This window comes from Argopecten irradians, chromosome 15 (genome assembly GCF_041381155.1).
Source record: "Argopecten irradians isolate NY chromosome 15, Ai_NY, whole genome shotgun sequence".
NCBI lineage: Eukaryota > Metazoa > Mollusca > Bivalvia > Pectinida > Pectinidae > Argopecten > Argopecten irradians.
Window position 1 is genome coordinate 8,629,128 of NC_091148.1, and position 20,151 is coordinate 8,649,278.

Consider the following 20,151-nt stretch of genomic DNA (forward strand, 5'->3'; position numbering starts at 1 on the left):
CCATAGATTCATATTTCTATCTGTTAATAAATTGATTCATAATTCGGTTTTTTTTTAAGTCCATTGATTCTTCTTATTTTTTTATCTGAAAGTTCATAGATCCAAATTCGATTTTCTTAAAATATGACTATAACAGAAGACCATTTTCAGCAAGTCTATAGATTCGGAATTCCACGCTTCCTTACTGAAGTATTTCAATTCTCTGTACATCCAGCAAAAAGTCATTAACCTCTGGTGATAGTATCTGCTGGTAGGTCCACAATGTGTAAAGGGTTAAGGAAAACAATTCAAACAAAAATTTTAAAAATAGATATAAAGAAAAAAAATAATAGATTGATGAAGATAATTCAACTTTAGACTTTTTCATAATATCAGCACAATTACCACACAGAAGTTTAGAAAATTGTATCAATTTGTTTCTTGCATTTGAATATCAAATGTTATCTGCACTTGTGGGTGGTATTGATTGTTAGGTCATGTTTTTGTGACCATAACATCACATTTTTCAGACAAAACAATATAATTTGTTCTCGTGTCACAATCAATTCCTCCCCACAAGGGGGCCCAATAACTCTGTATACGCAAAGACAGAATATGAATTTATACAGTGTTATTTCTAAACTGTCCAGAGAGATCGAGAGGTATAAACCATCTTTCTTTCGTGGCCATCAAAAATTTTGGCAATTTCCATTTCAAAATAAGCTCGCGAGGATTAAAATTCACGTAATTAACAATTGAATTATAAAATTCCTAATAATATAGATGATGTGGAAATTAATTAGTGGGGGAAAAACTTTTGTGAATTTACTTGGATTGCAAAATTCGCGAAAGTAAATACAGCATTGCGAAAGGTTACAGTACCCGGCTAAATCTTATCTAGATATATATTATCTAAGAGCAATCTGATACAAGATTGGTTACAATTTTGCTCGGATAGATAAGGGCTACAAAGGACCGGCAATAATCCGGGTGCCAATAGTCTGGAAAGCTCAAAATCTGAACAGAATTATCATGGAACAGTTTTAAAATTTACAAAAAAACAGAATCCAGTATTCCGGAGGTTTGGGCTGGGAACTAAGTGTTCGGAATATTGAGGGTTCCCTGTATACATTTTGCTCTTATGAGTTTGTTATATCAGACGGCATTTGAGCCTCGACTGTGTATGGAAATGAGGGCGGTTACAATTTTTGCTCTTAAACGTTGACAAGATATCACTTGGAACCCTCGATGAGTAAATGACACTAAAATTAAGCATTTGAAAAATCCTTGTCAATATCATGTCCAGAAAAGTTTTTCCGACTATAATTATCCAACGTCGTACCAGTGTATGAGAGGAAATAATCAAAATTCAGTTAAATAATGGTCCAAACAACATTTTTCATCCTAATATTTTGCCACGAAGTTTCCTTTCGCATTTCAGCAAAATCGCCGAGTACTTGCTTCCACAGAAAAAGTAATATACATTGCAAAATTCATCTTAATGCTCTGAATTCATCCATTATGGAAGACGCTATTTAACTCTAATGACGATTTCTGTCATCGACCAAGAGGAGCTTGTTCATGGCTCGATCACAGCAACATTTAACCTTCGTTATATCCTCCAAACGATCTTGTCTGTAAGATAAAAGACAAAAGATCAAGACCTTCAAAAGTTGATACTTCTTAGAAAATTGGCAAATAATTTCTGTCCTAATATAAAATTTGCTTAACATCATGGAGAAATACGTTTTTAAAGCAGGTTTTTCAAAACAATTTGACTCTTGTGTAATTATAGAAAGTTCTACTAACCAGAATACAATCTTTTTTTCCCTTTCACCTTCAGATAGTAACTGAGATAGCCATGATTTAGAAATGCTTAATAGTTAAATGCTATCTAGTCTAATAATAACCTAGGATGTCTATGCAATTCAGCAATCACAAAATGTGTGTACCACTGTACAGAAAGCTGGAGGTGCTAAGGGAGAACTCAACTACAGCATTTGATAAAAGTTATTACAAATTGCCAGAAAAAAAAAGAAATTTGACATACTAATAGAAAGAAATTTGAACATGACAAGCACATTTGTTTTCGTTTTCTTAAAGGGACAAATCATTCTACGAGAACATTAAAGATGCTCCCACCACCGCCGACAGAGCATAAATGATTTCATTATTTGAACAGTAATTGGTGTTTATAAATCGTGTATATATATGTCTAAATAACACAAAAAATTATATAAAATATTTTATAGTTTTGCCTTTGGTGCAAGCGCAGTCAGTACTTCATTCCATATAGTGATTATAGTGGCACGGAATTTTGTCGGATGCAATTAATTATTTTTCATATTTTGAACTTGAAGTAAAATTAGAAGCTCAAACTGTTGAATCCTTTTTTGGTGGAAATGGTTGTAAGTAGGTCATTAAAGCACCATTACTGAAGCAATGGACCTTTTTACGTGTACTGAAGCAATGGACTCAAAAGAGCGCTTTTGAACTTATCCAGAGATTCAGAATTCCATTTTCTGCAACAAGTTCTTAAATTCATCTTTCCATGTTCTTCAATATGTTCATAATTCTATTTTTGCTCAAGTCCACACATTCAGAATTCCATATTTAGCAACAAATTCATATAAATTCAGAATTTCTTTTTCCGCATCAACTTCATATTCAGAAATTCGTTTTTTGTATCAACTTCATAGAATTAGAATTCCATTTTGCAAGTCCATAGATTCATAATTCTTTTTCTTAAGTCCAATAGATTCATATTTGTTTCTGTCAGTCCATTGATTCTTATTATTTTTATCTGAAAGTCAATAGATCCAAATTCGATTTTCTTAAAATATGACTATAACAGAAGACCATTTCCAGCAAGTCTATAGATTCGGAATTCCACGCTTCCTTACTGAAGTATTTCAATTCTCTGTACATCCAGCAAAAAGTCATTACCTCTGGTGATAGTATCTGCTGGTAGGTCCCACAATGTATAAAGGGTTAAGGAAAATAAATTCAAACAAAAGATAATTCAACTTTAGACTTTTTCATAACATCAGCATAATCACCACACAGAAGTTTAGAAAATTGTATCAATTTGTTTCTTGCATTTGAATATCAAATGTTATCTGCACTTGTGGGTGGTATTGATTGTTAGGTCATGTTTTTGTGACCATAACATCACATTTTTCAGACAAAACAATATAATTTGTTCTCGTGTCACAATCGATACCTCCCCATAAGGGGCCAATAACTCTGTATATGCAATGACAGAATATGAATCTATACAATGTTATTTCTAAACTGTCAGAGAGGATCGAGAGGTATAAACCATCTTTCTTTCGTGGCCATCCAAAAATTTGGCAATTTCCATTTCAAAATAAGCTCGCGAGGATTAAAATTCACGTAAATTAACAAATTGAATTATAATTCCTAATTAAAATAGATGATGTGGAAATTAATTAGTGGGGGAAAAAAACTTTTGTGAATTTACTTGGATTGCAAAATTCGCGAAAGTAAATTCATTGCGAAAGGTTACAGTACCCGGGCTTAATCTTATCTAGATATATTATTATCTAGAGCAATCTGATACAAGATTGGTTACAATTTTGCTCGGATAGATAAGGGCTACAAAGGAACGGGCGATTAATCCGGGGGTGCCAATAGTCTGGAAAGCTCAAAATCTGAACAGAATTATCATGGAACAGATTTTAAAATTTACAAAAAAAAACAGAATCCAGTATTCCGGAGGTTTGGGCTGGGAACTAAGTGTTCGGAATATTGAGGGTTCCCTGTATACAACTTTTGCTCTGATGAGTTGGATATATCACTACGGAGGTTTGGGCTGGGAACTAAGTGTTCGGAATATTGAGGGTTCCCTGTATACAATTTTTGCTCTTATGAGTTGATTATATCACTAAAACCCTCTGATTGTGTAAATGACTGGTTCCACCATCACAATCCATTTCTATGCCTTTCAAAAACTTTTATCATTATAACCCCCATGGATAGAATGAACTAAAATTCAAATAATTTCCAAAGCAACATTTTTCTCCAATATTTTCCCTCACAATTCCTTCCTACATTTCTGTTACAATGGCTACTTTGTATAAAAAGGATATACATTGCTTCTTCATCAATTCATCCATTATGGTAACCAGGGGCGGGTAACTCTGTAATGACGATCTGTCACCGACCAAGAGGAGCTTGTGTTTGGCACGAGTTACAGCTACATTTAACCTTCGTATATCCTTTAAAAGCTGTCCTGTCTGTAAGTCAACAAAAGAGACCAATTTTAAGCTTCAAATTGATACTTCAGAATGGTAGTTTCTGTGTAGATATAAAATAATTTAACATTATGATGGGGAAATATTTTTTCATGGCAGGTTTCAACACAATTTGAGTTGTGTACATACAAATTACTTGGCCTTAACAACCCTTTTTTCCCTTTGCTCCTTGGATAGTACGCATAGACAGGTTATGCTTTAGAAATCCTTAATAGTTAAATGGATCAAATACTAGGATGTCTAACAATTTAATCACAAAGTTGGTAGGAGACTGTAAAATGAAAGAAAGCTGGAGGTCTAAGGGAGATTACTCAACTACACATTTATACGAGTTATTTCCCTTTGCTCAGAAAAAAAACGAAAAAAAATGAGAAAAGAAAGAAATTTGAACATGACAAGACATTTGTTTCGTTTTCTTAAAGGGACAAATCATTCTACGAGAGCATTAAAATTTGTATATATATATCGGAAAACCCCCAGTTTCTAATGGAAATTAGATCTGTCGGTTTTACTGTGATATGTCTGAAAATCCCATGGTGGTGAAATGGGTGTGAAATGTTCAAACTTACTCGCTGTCCGCCATTACACATTGTGGTCGAATATCTTGTATGCCGAACCCAGTCCCTTGCTCGTAGAGTAAAACTACTTTTGTCTAGAACAGCTCAAATCGCTTTGACAGAAGTGTTTTTACCTTATTAGGTGAATTGTCTTGCCTAAAAATTCATTATATCACCTCCACAGTGGTTATGTAGTTCATTTGTTTAAACGTGCGTGACTTTGGCTCGGATATTAGTACAGCGTACATATTGTACCTGCTTAATTGTATTGATCAACGATTTGTAATTACAACGGTATCAATTAAAATACTAAACAATGACGTGGAATTTGTCAATATCTTATGTTATATGTTTCATAAGAAATGTAGAACAATACATTTATGCCATATTTTGCTTCTTGGTTATGTAAAAGAATTAGCGTGAGTGAATTGTCCCTTTAACCAATATATAGCTACAGAAAGTTTTCTAAAAATACTAACCTCTAAATTACCACAAAACTTTGACATTATAAACAGTAAACAGACAAACCTTGGACTCTTTATCAGTAGACGAGGAGAAGCTACGCGTGAACGAAATAAGGATGACTTCCTTGTCACGACCTTGATACTGGTCCACAGTGTTGACCTCTATACTGTGACCTTGACCTGCAGTATTTTTAGAATTGCGGAGTGTGTCTCGGATAACGTTGACCTGATTCCGATAAGGTGCAATGATTCCAATATCATTCGTTGATACTCCTCCCTTTATGTAAAAGAACCACTTTCATAAACATGTACAATATAGTTGGTTATTTTAGTGGGCAATTTTTTTTTCCAATTTGTCTTAAAATGTATGAAAAATGTAACTGATTTTCAATTTACGCTGATCAAAATTTCGCAATAAAGCCTGCAAAATCCTGAAAACATCATCCCCGTGAAAATAACTAATATTCTACTTACTGCTACCAAAGCTTCTGTAAGCAATGTAATGATCTTAGCTTCCCCTGTGTTAGTAAGAAACCCAGTTCTGTCTCTTTCTTCTCGGGCTGCCGTCTGTAAAAAATGAAAGAGAAGCTATTACAAAGTCATAACAGAGAAAAAGTATGGAGCTAGTTGCTCTCATTTTGAGGTTTATACATGTATGTACTCAGTTCTATCAGGGATTATAATTTTTTTTTTTTTTTAGTAAAATTTTAGTCCTTCAGCTTTATATCATTATAGGGACAATTCACTCAGGCTAATTCTTTTACATAACCAAGAAGCAAAATATGGCATAAATGTATTGTTCTATATTTCAATAAAATATTGACAAATTCCACATCACTGTGTAGTATTTTAATTAATATCGTTGATCAATAGGATTAAGCAGGTACAATATGTACGCTGTACCCATACCCCAGCCAAAGTCTCGCACGTTAAATAAACTACATAACCACTGTGGAGGTGATAAATGATTTTTTAGGCAAGACAATTCACCTAATAAGGTAAACACACTGTGTACTGTCAGAGCGATTTGAACACTTCTAGATAAAATTAGCATTACTCTACGAGCAAGGGACAGGGTTCGGCATACAAGAAGTTCGACCACAATGTGTAATGGCGGACAGCGAGCGAGTTTGAACATCTACACACATGTCACAACCATGGGCTTTTCAGGCATATCATAGTAAAACCGACTGGTCTAATTTCCATTAGAACTGGGTTTTCCGATATATGTACAAATTGTAATGTTTCTCTTAGACTGAATTGTCCCTTTAACTAATATCAAGAAGCACTGTAAGCCAATTGTTACTTCATTCACCCCTTAAATTCCATAATGGACTGGTCTAGTCTTTGATTAAGAAGAGCCTAAATGTGTATTCAGGGGTGAATGGGTTTATGGATGAGGGAAACCTATGGACAACACCTGAGGTAATATTCATAATGGATTGGTCTAGTCTTTGATTCAGAGGAGCCTAATATCTTATGGATGGAATTAATGAAGTCTTAAATGAAGTTTTTAAAGTTTGTATTCTAACCTGACTTGTATTAAGGAATACTGCAGCCTTGTAGTTTGGATTGTTGAGTAACACTTGTTGGAGCCAGTTATGCCTGTCAATCACCTGAAAATTAAAGTAACACAGCTAGATAGCAGATCACCTAAAAACCCTGTGATGCAAATGCAAAATTTATTTGTGGAGGCTTAATTTTAGTTGCCTTTTTCTTGATAATATGGTTGTGATTTTCAAATTTCTGTACAAACCTATAAATAGATGCTTGGCTTTATTAATCTAGTCTGAGTTCAGATAGATAATATACACTACCTGTTGTAAGGCGAGTGGGTCAGGAATAACAAGCTCACTGGTGGCCACCATGTCGTTACCACATCGGAGGGCTCCGCCGTAAACCAACGTATTACTGATCGACATTATAGCACTGAAAACAGCAAAACATTGTATATTTCACTCAATTTACATTACATTAGGGACTTTTTGTATTTTAAGGGCTGGCATTATTGCTGCTACATTTAACATTTAGTTTTAATAAAAATTGGTTTGTGTGCATATTTCCAGTGTTTTTGAAAGAGGTCCTTTCAAACCATTTGAAATAATGACTACTGTTTTTATTTACATCTTCAACTAGATTTTAAATTTTCAAAGCAAACTGAAAATTTAGCCCCAATACATAGTCTGCCATTTTGTATTGCCTTGCCGTATTAAGGGTATACCCCTGTAAATATATAGCCCCACCTGTTCATTCTGTACTGTAGGTTTAAGTCAAATGTAGCACCATTGTTATCTAAATGCTGGAATAAGCTTTCATCCATTCCAATACTCCTGCAAAATAAACGGCTGATAAATCATGATGGTGTAAAAGAACAGCTGAGAGAGCCTCAGGTTTCATCTGATTTATTGATTCCACATATTTCATGTGAAAGAGTATGTTTGCTCATAACATTTATGAAAACTTATTCGCTAAAAATATATATTCCGCTCCAGAGTTTGGAGTTGCGCTTAGGCTATATCCATATTAATTATATACAGTGGAAATCGGTTAATACAAACTCGAAGGGACCTAGATAAAACTTCGAATAATCCGGGTGTTCGAATTAAGCGAGTTCTCATGTCTACTGGCTATCTCTTTACTTGGTATATATAGCCTAGTTCCATGTCGTAAAACGATCTGAACAAGAGAGATGTCAAAATTACCGATGGTAGTTGCAAAATTATAACAAGAAAACCTAGATATTTATTTTGAAATGCCGTTCTACGGCAGATTTATGAAAAAGAAATTGGGTTTTTTGGTGAACTCGTCCAAAAAATCTCATTTCGAGTTATAAAAACATTTTATGTATGATTTTTGTCATTCGGACCCAAAATTTACTTCGTATTATCAGAGTTCTTCGAGTTTTCCGAAATTTGAAATATCCGAGTTCTTTCAACAAAGATAAAGAGGAAATTCGGCCGGGACCGTCAAAGTACTTCATATTAAGCCGGGTTGTTGAATTATCAACCAAGTTTCACTGTACCAGTAACTATTAGCCAATATTTGCATAAACATGCACAGGTTTATTACTCTGTCCGACACTGGAAAATATATGGAGGGATTAATTAGTTAATGTCTTGACACATTTCCAACTTTTTGACAGCATTTCTCTCCCTGATGTAGAATTTTTTTTAAAATAAGCTATGATAATGCAATTAGGCAAGGTTTTGTGGTAGCAATTTTACTGGAGGTTTTAGGCCATGCTAGACCTTGGTGGATGAGCAATTCTCACTCCTTCATTTATAATATCATTCATCCCCGATGACAAATTTGAACTCTCCTAATTCAAAGACTGGAACAGCTTTTTATGAATTTTCAGGGGTGACAAGTGATGTTACCTTGCCTCCTGGCTCTGAACCACTGGAGGAAGCTGCTGGGGGTCCCCGACCAGTACAAATCTGTCGGCTGAGAACAGAGGACCGAGACATGCCGGCTGTAACACCTGGGACGCCTCGTCGACTATACACACATCAAATCGACGCTGACTAAACAAGGGGTGATTCACGCCGAGACAGCTTGTGGCGACAATTTTCTGGAATGGAAGTTTTTGACAAATTAAGAAGTTATTGTCAAGATGGGACTTATCAAGCACATATCTATGAAAGCTATAGTTTGTATGGCTAATGCACGCCAAACAAAAGAAATTGTAAAACAAATTTAGAAATTATAGAATTTTACATTTCAGGATGGGATTTATCTAGCACATATCTATGAAAGCTATAATAGTTTGTATGGCTAATGCAGGCCAAAAGAAATTTTAAAACAAATTAAGAAATTATAGAATTTTACAATTCAGGATGGGATTTATCTAGCACATATCTATGAAAGCTATCACAATAGTTCATATGCTGGGTGATGCAAGCCAAATTTAGAAATTAAAGGACAAATTCAGAAATTATAAGAATTTTATAAGTCTGGATTCATCTAGCATAAGTCTATGAAAGCACCTATAATTTATACAGCTGATGCATTCCTAATTAAATTGTTCACCCCTGAAATTTCATAATGGACTGATCTAGTGTTTGATTTAGGATAGCCTAAATGTATCTTTAGGGGTAAATGAGTGAATGTTTTGTTTCTTTCAATTCCATCCCAAATAAAAATTTCTGAACTAATTTATCTGTTGTCAAAGTAAGATCCAATATTTCATCTTTGCCTTAATTAATTATAGACTGCTATTTTCATGAGAAAAATTAACCAACTTTGATGTTTAATTCAAACAAGAATATTATCATTTTATGAATCTAATTGAATGTAACAATCAGTTACATATTCACTTTTTTATCAATTTTTTCAAACCATAAATTTCCTAGGATATCCCAACTAATTACTGCTTAGACATTTCTTAAATATCTATTTCTTTACACATTCTGCAGTTAGTTACACATTAAAATTTCTGTTTCAGATTGATACTTCAAAGACATATGACATTTTTATACCATCTATTTATGACAAGTGTGATAGTTATGACCTTGACGTAACTCCCTCTAGTAACGACTTTGACATAGCTCCCTCTAGCAATGACCTTGACATAGTTACTTAAAATGACCTTGACCTTGTACCTGTGAATGATAGAACTCCCGTAACTCTCCAACACTGCTGAGGTTTTTCGTGAGGTGGTCGGCAGAGAACTGTTGTATGTCAGGGTGTATCTTGTTATTTTTTCCAAGTCTTACAAAAGTTACATTGTCCTGAAACAAGAATGCTTAGGTATTCAGAAAAGAATACTGTAATCAAACTTTCTTTAATGTACAATTTATTATTACATTCACAAATGAATTCTTGAAAGTTTATCTCCGTTAATGGATAATTACTGAACAGATGTTGAAAGGAATTTGAAGAAAAAAATTCTACAAAATGTCGGTTTTGTCCGCGAACTTGTTTTGAAACTAAAACTTGTGAAATTCAGCAGCCATGAAAGAAAGATGGTTTACAAAAATACGGTCTTCAAGTGTAAAAGGCCAAATACAGTTACAGTAAATATATATAGGTACCAACATTTATAGTTACAGTAAATAGGAGAACACACCTTTTTCAGCTTCAGAAGAATGTTGTCCACTGCTGAGTGTGTGTAGCTGGTCAGTAATACAGATAGGCCTAGGACGGAACACACCTTAACCAGGGCCACGATGGTAGACGTCTTACCCTGGACAAGGACAGGTAAATGTTCATCATGAGCAGCTTAGTTTGTTGATAAGTAATTAAATTAATAAAAGTAATTAGGGTAAAGTGATCGTAAGTTGGACACCCTCTGTGTTCAGACCAGTAGTACGTCGATATTTGAAGACCACTATTAATTTAATGGGTACCGTCCGAGAGAGAGCACACTTTCTGCATCATATTTCCATTTCGATACTCTGGTTTTTTTACCTTACGACACAATACAGAGCAAATAAAGTACCTAACCTGCAATTCGATCGAGAGTCGGACGCATTTGACTTTGAGTCGGACAGTCCAGATTGCTTTTATATTATGTTGGACAATCGGATTAAGTTAACATTTTATACAATTCTGAATCAACTATATTAGTCATTGATCATAAAATAAGAATTTGTTGTTTTTATTACTATCGGTAATTGACATATCGCCAATTGTCAAGCAAACTGCACATGACTTTGCATTTTGTATTGTGTATGCTACAACATTACATTTGCTCCGACATCGAATAGATACACGCACAAGACGTGGCTATACTTCCTAGCGATCAGTCCGATTACATTTTAAATGTTTCCACCTTACATGTACTTATCTCCAGGAAATCAATAGATATAGCTCGTATAACAAATGAGCCTGGAGAAATAGTTGCAGACATTGCACGGACTGAAAAACGAAAGTAATTGCGGTCAATTTTGATAAGGAATGTAAACATATTGATTTAGTTTCATACAATGCTTGAAATTGAGCTGTTATATGTTTATTTTATTTTAAACATAACATGTTCCTTGAAAGTATATTCAGTTATTTCTAAGTTTCCAGGGAAAGATCATCAATGCTAGTAAAAGTTTAGAACATGACGTACTAAACCACGAAAGGGATCTGCAGTCCACACGCGCTATGTATCGATGTTACGTGGTCATCTGAGCAGTCAGAACAATGGCCTTATCATTAAACAACTATTTGTTTATCTGAGTTTGTGTTTTATCGTGGTTGCATAAGTTGAATAAGGAGAAATGCCTGTCGCTCTAAACCCATTCTGAAATACGCATACATTTTTGTAATTATGCTTGGAGGCTTTGTTCTTTGCAAAGTTAAACATTTTCAGGAATTGACGATGGCCTTTCGCAACTCGGTGTTCCTATTACTTTTAAAAGTATTAAAAACTATACAATCAAAATCAGTGCTGTGTCCTATTTTTAGTATGACTGGAGGGACAACATCATTTTCCCGCGCTAATCGTGAGTCATGGCCATCCCAAATTAAAGTTTTTGTGTTTAGCTTGTGCTGCCGATATTTTAGATAAATGATTCAGATAATGAGTTTTGATATATATATATATATATACACCATTGCTAGGTCAGAGAAAATTGTCTTTTTGATGGACGAGTAAAAATAATCGTGTATTGTGTACTCGATATCACTTCTTTGCTTTACAAAGTACAAATATGTAACTGCACAATCAACAGAATGCCACCAATAAAATATGAGAAATTTTGGTGTATATATTTTTTTAATAGAAAATTTATTCATTGAGCTACACACGTTTTTCTACTGAAATGTGCGCTGCCATACATTCTGATTAAAAATTAAAGAAAAATACCAATGGTGACTTGAAAGGAAACTTAAAAGACTGATTAGAAAATAAAAATAGATATGACATATCTATAAAAAATAAGGAATGAAAGTTTCAAACTTATATGATGAAAAAAAAGGGTAATTACAGCACCTTTTTATGTCTATATATTACATACATTCACTTGTACAATGTTAAAATTCACTGTCCGACTTATGATCGTTTTAAACATTTTTTGGTGTCCGACTCAAGATCAAATCATGTTTGCGACTTTGAACCAAACTATCAGATAAAATGTTGTGTCTATTGGCAAATTGAAGATAATTCTGCATTTGTTTTTCACAAATCTTACAGATAAACTTCAGCTTTAAGTTGCATGCCGTAATAATCAAAAGAAATGACTTCTCATATCAGTTTGAAGTCACAAAACTTTACCCGCTCTCACAGTGAAATGTACCGCTTTTGGTACTATTCGCAATCGGACTTGGCATAATATCACTGGTAGCCCTGTTCTGTTAATTTTCGTTCTTAAACTGTTATTTTAACCATATTCGTGATTTTTTAAATATTTATGTTGGTTATATCTGTTTTACTGTTATTATCAAAATTTTAGTTATCTTTAACTAAAAGCATGTTATTATTTTCTAGCACACGTTATATTTTTGCTGCTGTGTTATCTCTATCTTTGCATGCGTTTGTCTTTTTTAAATGATGTTAGATTTAGTGGCTGATGTTATTATTTATTTTGCATTGTTATTCATTTCATTTCACGTGTTAGTGTCAGCAATGATTGTTAATGATTTTGTTTCCCATGTTATTGCCAGAATGTTACGTGATTTTTATGTGAAACTTTGTTAGCATCAACAGAACATGTGATTATTTACGTGACCACGTTACAAGTATCGTTGGAAACGTTATTTTGTTTTGAAAGCGTTATTTTTTTCGTGGAAATACCACTGCCTATTGTTCTCATTGACCCCCTACGGCGACAGCGCAGTGAGCCAGCGGGCAAGCTTCGCTAGTGTGTTGACCACTCACCCATAACGAGAGCACGGCTCCCAATATATAGTCGACTGGCGGTATCGCTGTCACTGTATCGCTACCGTATCGCATGTGCTGTGCAACTGAGCATGGAATATATATAGTTTTCAGTTACTAGATATTTACAGTTCTTTTTCTCCAAAGTTTGCATTCACTGTATAAACTTATTGAAAATTCCTGACATATTAGGGTTGTGTTGGAATCGGCAAGGACGTTTAAATCCTTGGAATCGGTCTTAGTTTAACTACACTGTACAAAGATTTGATGTTTTTTAACATATTGTGTATTTCCAGTTTATTGATTATTACGTTATAAATATAATATATAAATATGTTTCTGATAACGTACGTAATCTGTTTTGATTAACGAAATTGTGTACATTTCTTGTATGGCTGATTAACAAAATTATTTGTCGAAGTTATGCATATTATGGAATCTGTTTTGATTAACGAAATTGTGTACATTTCTTGAATGGCTGATTTATATATATCACAACATTATTTGAGGCATATTTTGGAACAAGTGCTATATATTCAAAATGAACATTACAAAATCTACTATAATTCTATATGATATGTCGTATCGTACAGGGAAGACACAAATAAATATCAAATGCACGTGTCTTGAATACAGTTACAATACGCATGATGCAAACTGACATGCATTTATTTAATTAAATACACTGTATTGTACGTTTTGTCTACGTTATGAAAAGTGAAATATATATTCAAGTTCATGCTAAAATCACTGTCAAAACAAACTCCATTGTATCCGACTTAATTTGCTACCGCGCGGGGACATGTAACATGCGCAGCGACCCGTGAAAATCGCCCGCGGGTCAAGCAGTCGTGGATCTTTTAATTTAATTATTTTTTTTAAGTATTATTATCTGCGCTAGAAGGCCGTTACCATTATTTTTTATGTACTGTTTGGAATCGGCTTGTTAACTTAAGCCGTTAACTTTTAACTTCAACAAAGATTATTGAAAAATGGTACCGCGACATAGAGTCATCTAGCTAAAGGAAAACTATACTCTACTATCAAAGAATTTGTGTCATGATAAAATGAGGTGTGTTCTCCTTTCAAGACACTCGGAGTCATTAGTTGCCGGACACCTAGATATCCGCATTTTGGTGTCAGGACATGTATTGTGGTAACGAGACTTATTTGGTGCGTGACGTCATCGACCCTTTGCGAGGCAGCGCAGCTCATCACTATCAATGCTTGCATACGGCGCTCGACACACCTACCTGTGATTTTCAAAAACGTCTTTTCAGCGATTTCGGATTGTTGCTACGTTTCTCTGATTTTTTTTATTGTTAAATAGCATTGTTCTGAATTTTCGTTTTCTTATAAAATGTTAAGCAATGCGGGACGAAAGCGTAATTGTGAGAACCGCGATGAACAACGTAACCCTGTACAATTTCACCTGGATGCGGAGGCTGGTGGATAATTATGTATATTTAATGAGGGTAAAACTTTCGTGTAGATTTCTTACCTTTTTTCAATGATTTATGCATTCTTTCTAGAGACTGTAGTAAAATGTAACACATACTTGTATTCATCTTAGCGATTAACATTTTCCTACATATTTAATTCTCCCTCGCTCTTTCTTTCTTTCTTTCTCTGCCTCCCTCTCTGAGTGACAGCACTTATAGGTTCTCGCCATGTCTGCTAGTGTGATTATCCTGTTTAGACAGGAATTCACACTAGACCTATACACGGTGGAGAAGGTTAACGGAATCGTGATGCGCCCTGACTTACGACGCTCGACTTACGGGGCGCTTATATTAAGGCGGCACTAGTAGGAGCACGAAGCGAGAAAATGGCCGACAATAATTGTATACACTTTATAGACAAAGATATTGAAAGGGAACATTAACATTGAAAGTTGCTAGTAGACGTAAAAATTTCTCTTTATGAGTTGCAAATTGGTTGAAATCTTAGCGAAGTACGGGATTAGCTGGGCGGGTGGTTACGTTAAGTATAGTAATCTTCAGAATATGCACACAAGTCATCTACAAGTATTTAAACCAGAGACTTAATAGTTTTACTGTAATTTAGTAAACATGTAATATTCTATCATAAATTTTTATTCATATATTGTATATGGGGATGGGGGTTTATACGTATCGACATTAGATCTACATTGAAATCACGCAAAAACTGCAGATAATTATAACATTTAAATATTGTGGAACTACACGTGTCAAAATTCATGTTGTCAGAAATATTTTAATTGTCAATCTGTTTTAGTGCATTACAAACACAATAATTACTTCTTTTTATTTATTTTGAATTCCAGAACGGTTTAAGAAACAAAACTATGTACATTAATTATAGGAATGAATAAAAATCACGATTTTGATCAGACATTAATATTTCCATTCCAGGTTCTGCATCCCATTGAGAACATCTTGGGAAATTTCTGTAATCGTTGAATCCATTTGTATGTGTATGCTTATAAGAAGTTTACTTGAGTAAAAAGTATTGTTTAAACTAATAAATAAACAGGCCGCGATATTTCCCGGTAGACATTGGGATGATCTTTCCTCGTGAGCTTTGAATCGATCCAAACTTCAAGTGGAACCTTAAGTACTAATTGCCATCATTTATAAGTATGACATCGAACAAGTTTTATGTTGACAGCTGACGGCGGAATTTGAAGATAAAGATTTGCTTCCTTTTGTTGATAAATACAGTTTTATACGGACCAACAGAGGGCCCTAAGACCAATTTTAGAGGCTTCTGAATTTTGATCTAAACCTCTTAAACGTCTATAAATGGTCTCTGGTGGGTCCATAAATAAAATATATCAAATGTAGCTAATTTTCGGATCCCTGTGATATTACCATATATACATGAAAACAAGTCGATGCTTTATTTATGTATGTATGACAACAGAAACATGTACAAATGTATTGGTTTATGATAAATTGACATTTTTATCCGATTATGTGTCAAAGAAAGATTTGTTTTCCAGCACCAATATTCAGAATTTGTTAGAATAGCGACAAAATACTTAATTTTTAACAAGTTTCGTCAGGATTAGCTTATGTGCTTTTTATTCCGTGTTAACCCTTAATATTAGGACTTTTCCTTCGAATTCCAATTCGATCAATTCGACCAATTCGATCAAAAAAATTAAGTATTCTGCCGTAAAATTAAGTATTTTTCTGTCCGCTGTCGCCGCCGTGACGGCCGACTAACAAACCATCAGAGGCTATCAGTTACAAGTACCCACCTTTGTTTACATGCACGGCTATCTAATGCTACATAGTCGGGGGTCAAACTTTTCCGATGCGACAGTGAAATTAACACATTCGGCGATAGAATTTAATATTTCGTCGGTTATATTAATACTTTCTGCGCGAAGATTAACAGATTTTCTGACTGACGTTGGTAATTATCGAGCGGACGCGCCGAGCCGTGACGGCCGAGTACACACGGCTTGCACAGGTAAACATTAGGTTCGTGGAACGGGCCAAGCTATCCGATTGTAGACTACCCCTGTTTACGTCATGCATGCACTAAAACTACTTTATTTTTCTCTAATTCTTGCTACCTGGCGAAACATGCATTTTCAACCTTTTTTCGGGGGAGTTCCGATACGAGCGGTAAAATATGAATTACTGTTTGTACTGATGTGAATTGTGTTGATACTAAATGCTGTTCGAGGTTCTCGTTTCAGATATCGTAAGACCAGAGAAGCAGATCGAAGAAAATACCAGGATGACGTTATGATGCAAAACTTATCAGCTGAAGAGGATTAATCTTGAAATAAATGAAATTATACGACATAAGTTCACGTGTTAATTTTTACCAATTTCCAATTTGTAAAGCTTGTCTACACACCTTGTATACATGGCTTCGATCTGCGATTGAAGACGATTCTGTAGTTCTAGATCATTGATATTCAATTAATATAGTATACAAATGTACCTGAGGTTCTCGTTACAGATATCATAGTGTAAGACAAGAGAAGATCGAAGGAAATACCAACCTGACGTCATCACTTGTGTTAACTGTTGAAAAGCTGAAGAGGACAATAAAATTGATCGTGTTGATTTTTTTTACATCCCTGAAAAACTTTGATATATTTTCCCTATAAATGGCGTTTTGTAACACCAATCACAGAGTTCCTTTGATGTGGTAACCTTCAACCTCTCACCGATCTGTCGACACCCGAATGCCAATCCCACTCGAAACTTCCAACGATTAACAATGGATTTCATCAGACCCATATCACGCTTGCGCGTCATTGCGTAAAGAAATCAATCTGATCATCAAATCCATTACAACATCTGTCAGTCTGGTTTAGACTATGTTCCTAATTTGATCAGTAATTAAAATAGTGATACCTCTGCAAACTTTGCATTTTACTACTGCTTATCCATACATCAAATTACAGATAACATATATACAGGTATTATCTATAAGTATCATATTTTAATATTAATGAATTAAGTGTATATCTTAATCAGTGCCGTCTATGAACAATACCTTTTAGAAAACAATTAGGGGCGTAATTAAATGCTCGACATATCATTGAGTAATAATACATAGATTTTTTTTTTCTACATACGGTTGAGTTATGGTGATTTTTATGAACGTATTAATCAGTTTCAATTTCTAAAAATATCGAAGAAATGTCTGCATTCTCGACTCACTCATGTCACACAAACGCCACCGCCCCATGTATACAGACCGCACACCCCTCTCCGTCATGAAATAACTATCCACCCAGCGTGAACCATGACAACCTTTCTGTTCCTGTCAAACTTATCAGTACTGGTCATCACGTGTGCAGCCACGCGTAAACTGTAATATGTGTGTGTTTTATTTCAGTGACTGCGGACCAAATCGAGTTACCAACAGAATTTAACAACTTTTCATTTCAAAATACAAGTCAACGTATTATGAGATATTTTATATAAAGACTAAATGGTAATATTTCAAAATGAAAAAAAAGTTTCACGTTCTAATATACGACTTTTCAGGACACGCACGTCTTTGTTTATCTACTACACTAAAAACCCAGATATATGCACGATTTTAACAGATTAAAAAGAAACTTTCTATCTAGTTACAGGTTTTGGTTCTGGAGTCCTTGACTATTCATTTAGGTACGACGATGTGTTCCGATAAGAATTAGATAAAATAAATAGTATTGTATAATATTAGCACACATACAGTTTGTGTAGTCGTTACTTATGGTACATGTGTACTTATGTACATGTACATGTTCTTCGACTACTATTTTATGGTGTATGGGGAACTGGGAAGATTCCCACTCGAAGTAAATATCAAACTGAGAATGCTGTGTTTTTGGAATAGACTTATACAAAATGAAAATAAATTAAGTAGCATACTTTATAAACTAATTTCGAAGTTACATTTCGAAGGAATATACACATTTTAATGGATATCTTTCATTAAAAATATTTTTGACGAATCTGGTCAGTCAAATATCTTCCTCAATGAAATACAAATGATTAACAGTTTTTATAAAAGTTTTATGAAACAACGCCTTCAAGATCAGTTTATACAAAAATGGTTCTCAGGTGTGGAAAACTCCTCAAGAGACAGACTTATCTAATATATAAAAAAGAATTTGGATTTGAAAATTATCTTATAAAATTATCGGAAATGAATAGAGTATACATAACTAAATTCCGTATATCAAATTTAAAAATTCCAATTGAGACTGGAAGATGGCGTAATGTTGAGAAACGGGAAAGAATATGCCATTTATGCAATGAAAATATCGGGTATGAATTTCACTATCTTTTTGTATGTAAACACGAAGAAATCAAAAAAAATATACGTATTAAATATATCCCACAGTATTATTATAGTAATCCCACTCTTCATAAGATGGGTGGCTTTATAGGTATTTGTAATATCCAATCATTGAAGAAGGTGTCTCTATTCATTAGAAAAATGATGGTATTTTTGTAGATGTGAATAAAAGCTATGATAGTAGTACGGTATAAGTATTGTTAATTTTCAAATTAATTTTCCATATTTTAGTAATTGGTAATGATATATATTGTCCATCCTGCCACGTGCAGTTAAAAATGTAACTTGTATAATCCATGTAACACATTTTAATGTGTCTGGGAGACTATATAATGAAATCTTTGAAACTATCTTCTGAGTTGCAGTGACATGGATTAATTACATATTAGAGTACCCGTACACTGGTTAGGCAAGTCTGTGAATCAAAAGCACGACAGGTGGGCTTTCCACGTGTTTTCGTGAGGTATGACCCCGTTGTCTTGGTCACGCTAGAACCCCGCGGCGATTTACATGCCAAGCCACGCAACCGTATTAGTTCTCAGGTAACTTTCTGGGTACGACTTCGCCAATTTTCGTTATGGGTTCGTTGGAATGGCCACGCGTGTGATTTAGAGAGTACCCGCTGGCGGTTAATGGCCAACCTTTGTCCATGGTCCGTAAACATGAGGTTAAAAGAGAAATGTTAGTGATAGATTGGATTAAATATCCCTCTTGCTAAATAACATTTTTGTGAGAAATCGATTTTTATTTTTTTTTATATATATATATATATATATATACAATTAACCAGGCAATTCACGCTAAAAATATGTATATAACCAGAAATATAGTTCCATAAATGCACACGATTCAATAAAACACGTAACGCAATAAGTCGGTGGATTTTATGAATAGTAAAGAAATTTGTAAAGTGAGTTTGACCAAAAGACATAACGGCCGAGTATAAAATAATATATATCATTACTGGGTTTGCGCTGGTGTTCCATAACTGAGGTCCTCAGATTGAATGGGGTCCTTTTAATACATCCTTGATATACAAAGTTCATTTGTTCATTTTTTTTATTTCAAGTTTAATACGATCTTTGATCAATCTAAATGATTCAACCTGCGGGCCGATTATAAACAATCAGGTAAAAAGTGGTTTCAAAAGTATTTAGTGTTTCATGTATATCGACAAAACACATGAAATTAATGAGAATAATTAAAACAGATGACATGGGTCGTTTAGCTGTACTTTTTTTGTAGATCAATCGATACAATCC

The 20,151-nt window shown here is 34.3% G+C and overlaps 1 protein-coding gene across 1 annotated transcript in view; it reads right to left on the bottom strand.

The window, feature by feature from the left end:
* Positions 1–1,520: 1,520 nt before the first annotated feature.
* Positions 1,521–20,151, bottom strand: part of LOC138309696 (DNA replication ATP-dependent helicase/nuclease DNA2-like) — a 41,720-nt gene continuing 23,089 nt past the window's right edge. The window contains exons 24-33 of the mRNA XM_069250914.1: positions 10,346–10,456; positions 9,879–10,007; positions 8,655–8,848; positions 7,521–7,607; positions 7,095–7,206; positions 6,810–6,893; positions 5,752–5,844; positions 5,342–5,554; positions 4,054–4,238; positions 1,521–1,614 (exon numbers count right to left, since the gene is read on the bottom strand). Coding sequence (XP_069107015.1) covers positions 1,521–1,614; positions 4,054–4,238; positions 5,342–5,554; positions 5,752–5,844; positions 6,810–6,893; positions 7,095–7,206; positions 7,521–7,607; positions 8,655–8,848; positions 9,879–10,007; positions 10,346–10,456 — 1,302 coding nt within the window. The remainder of the gene's footprint in view (positions 1,615–4,053; positions 4,239–5,341; positions 5,555–5,751; positions 5,845–6,809; positions 6,894–7,094; positions 7,207–7,520; positions 7,608–8,654; positions 8,849–9,878; positions 10,008–10,345; positions 10,457–20,151) is intronic.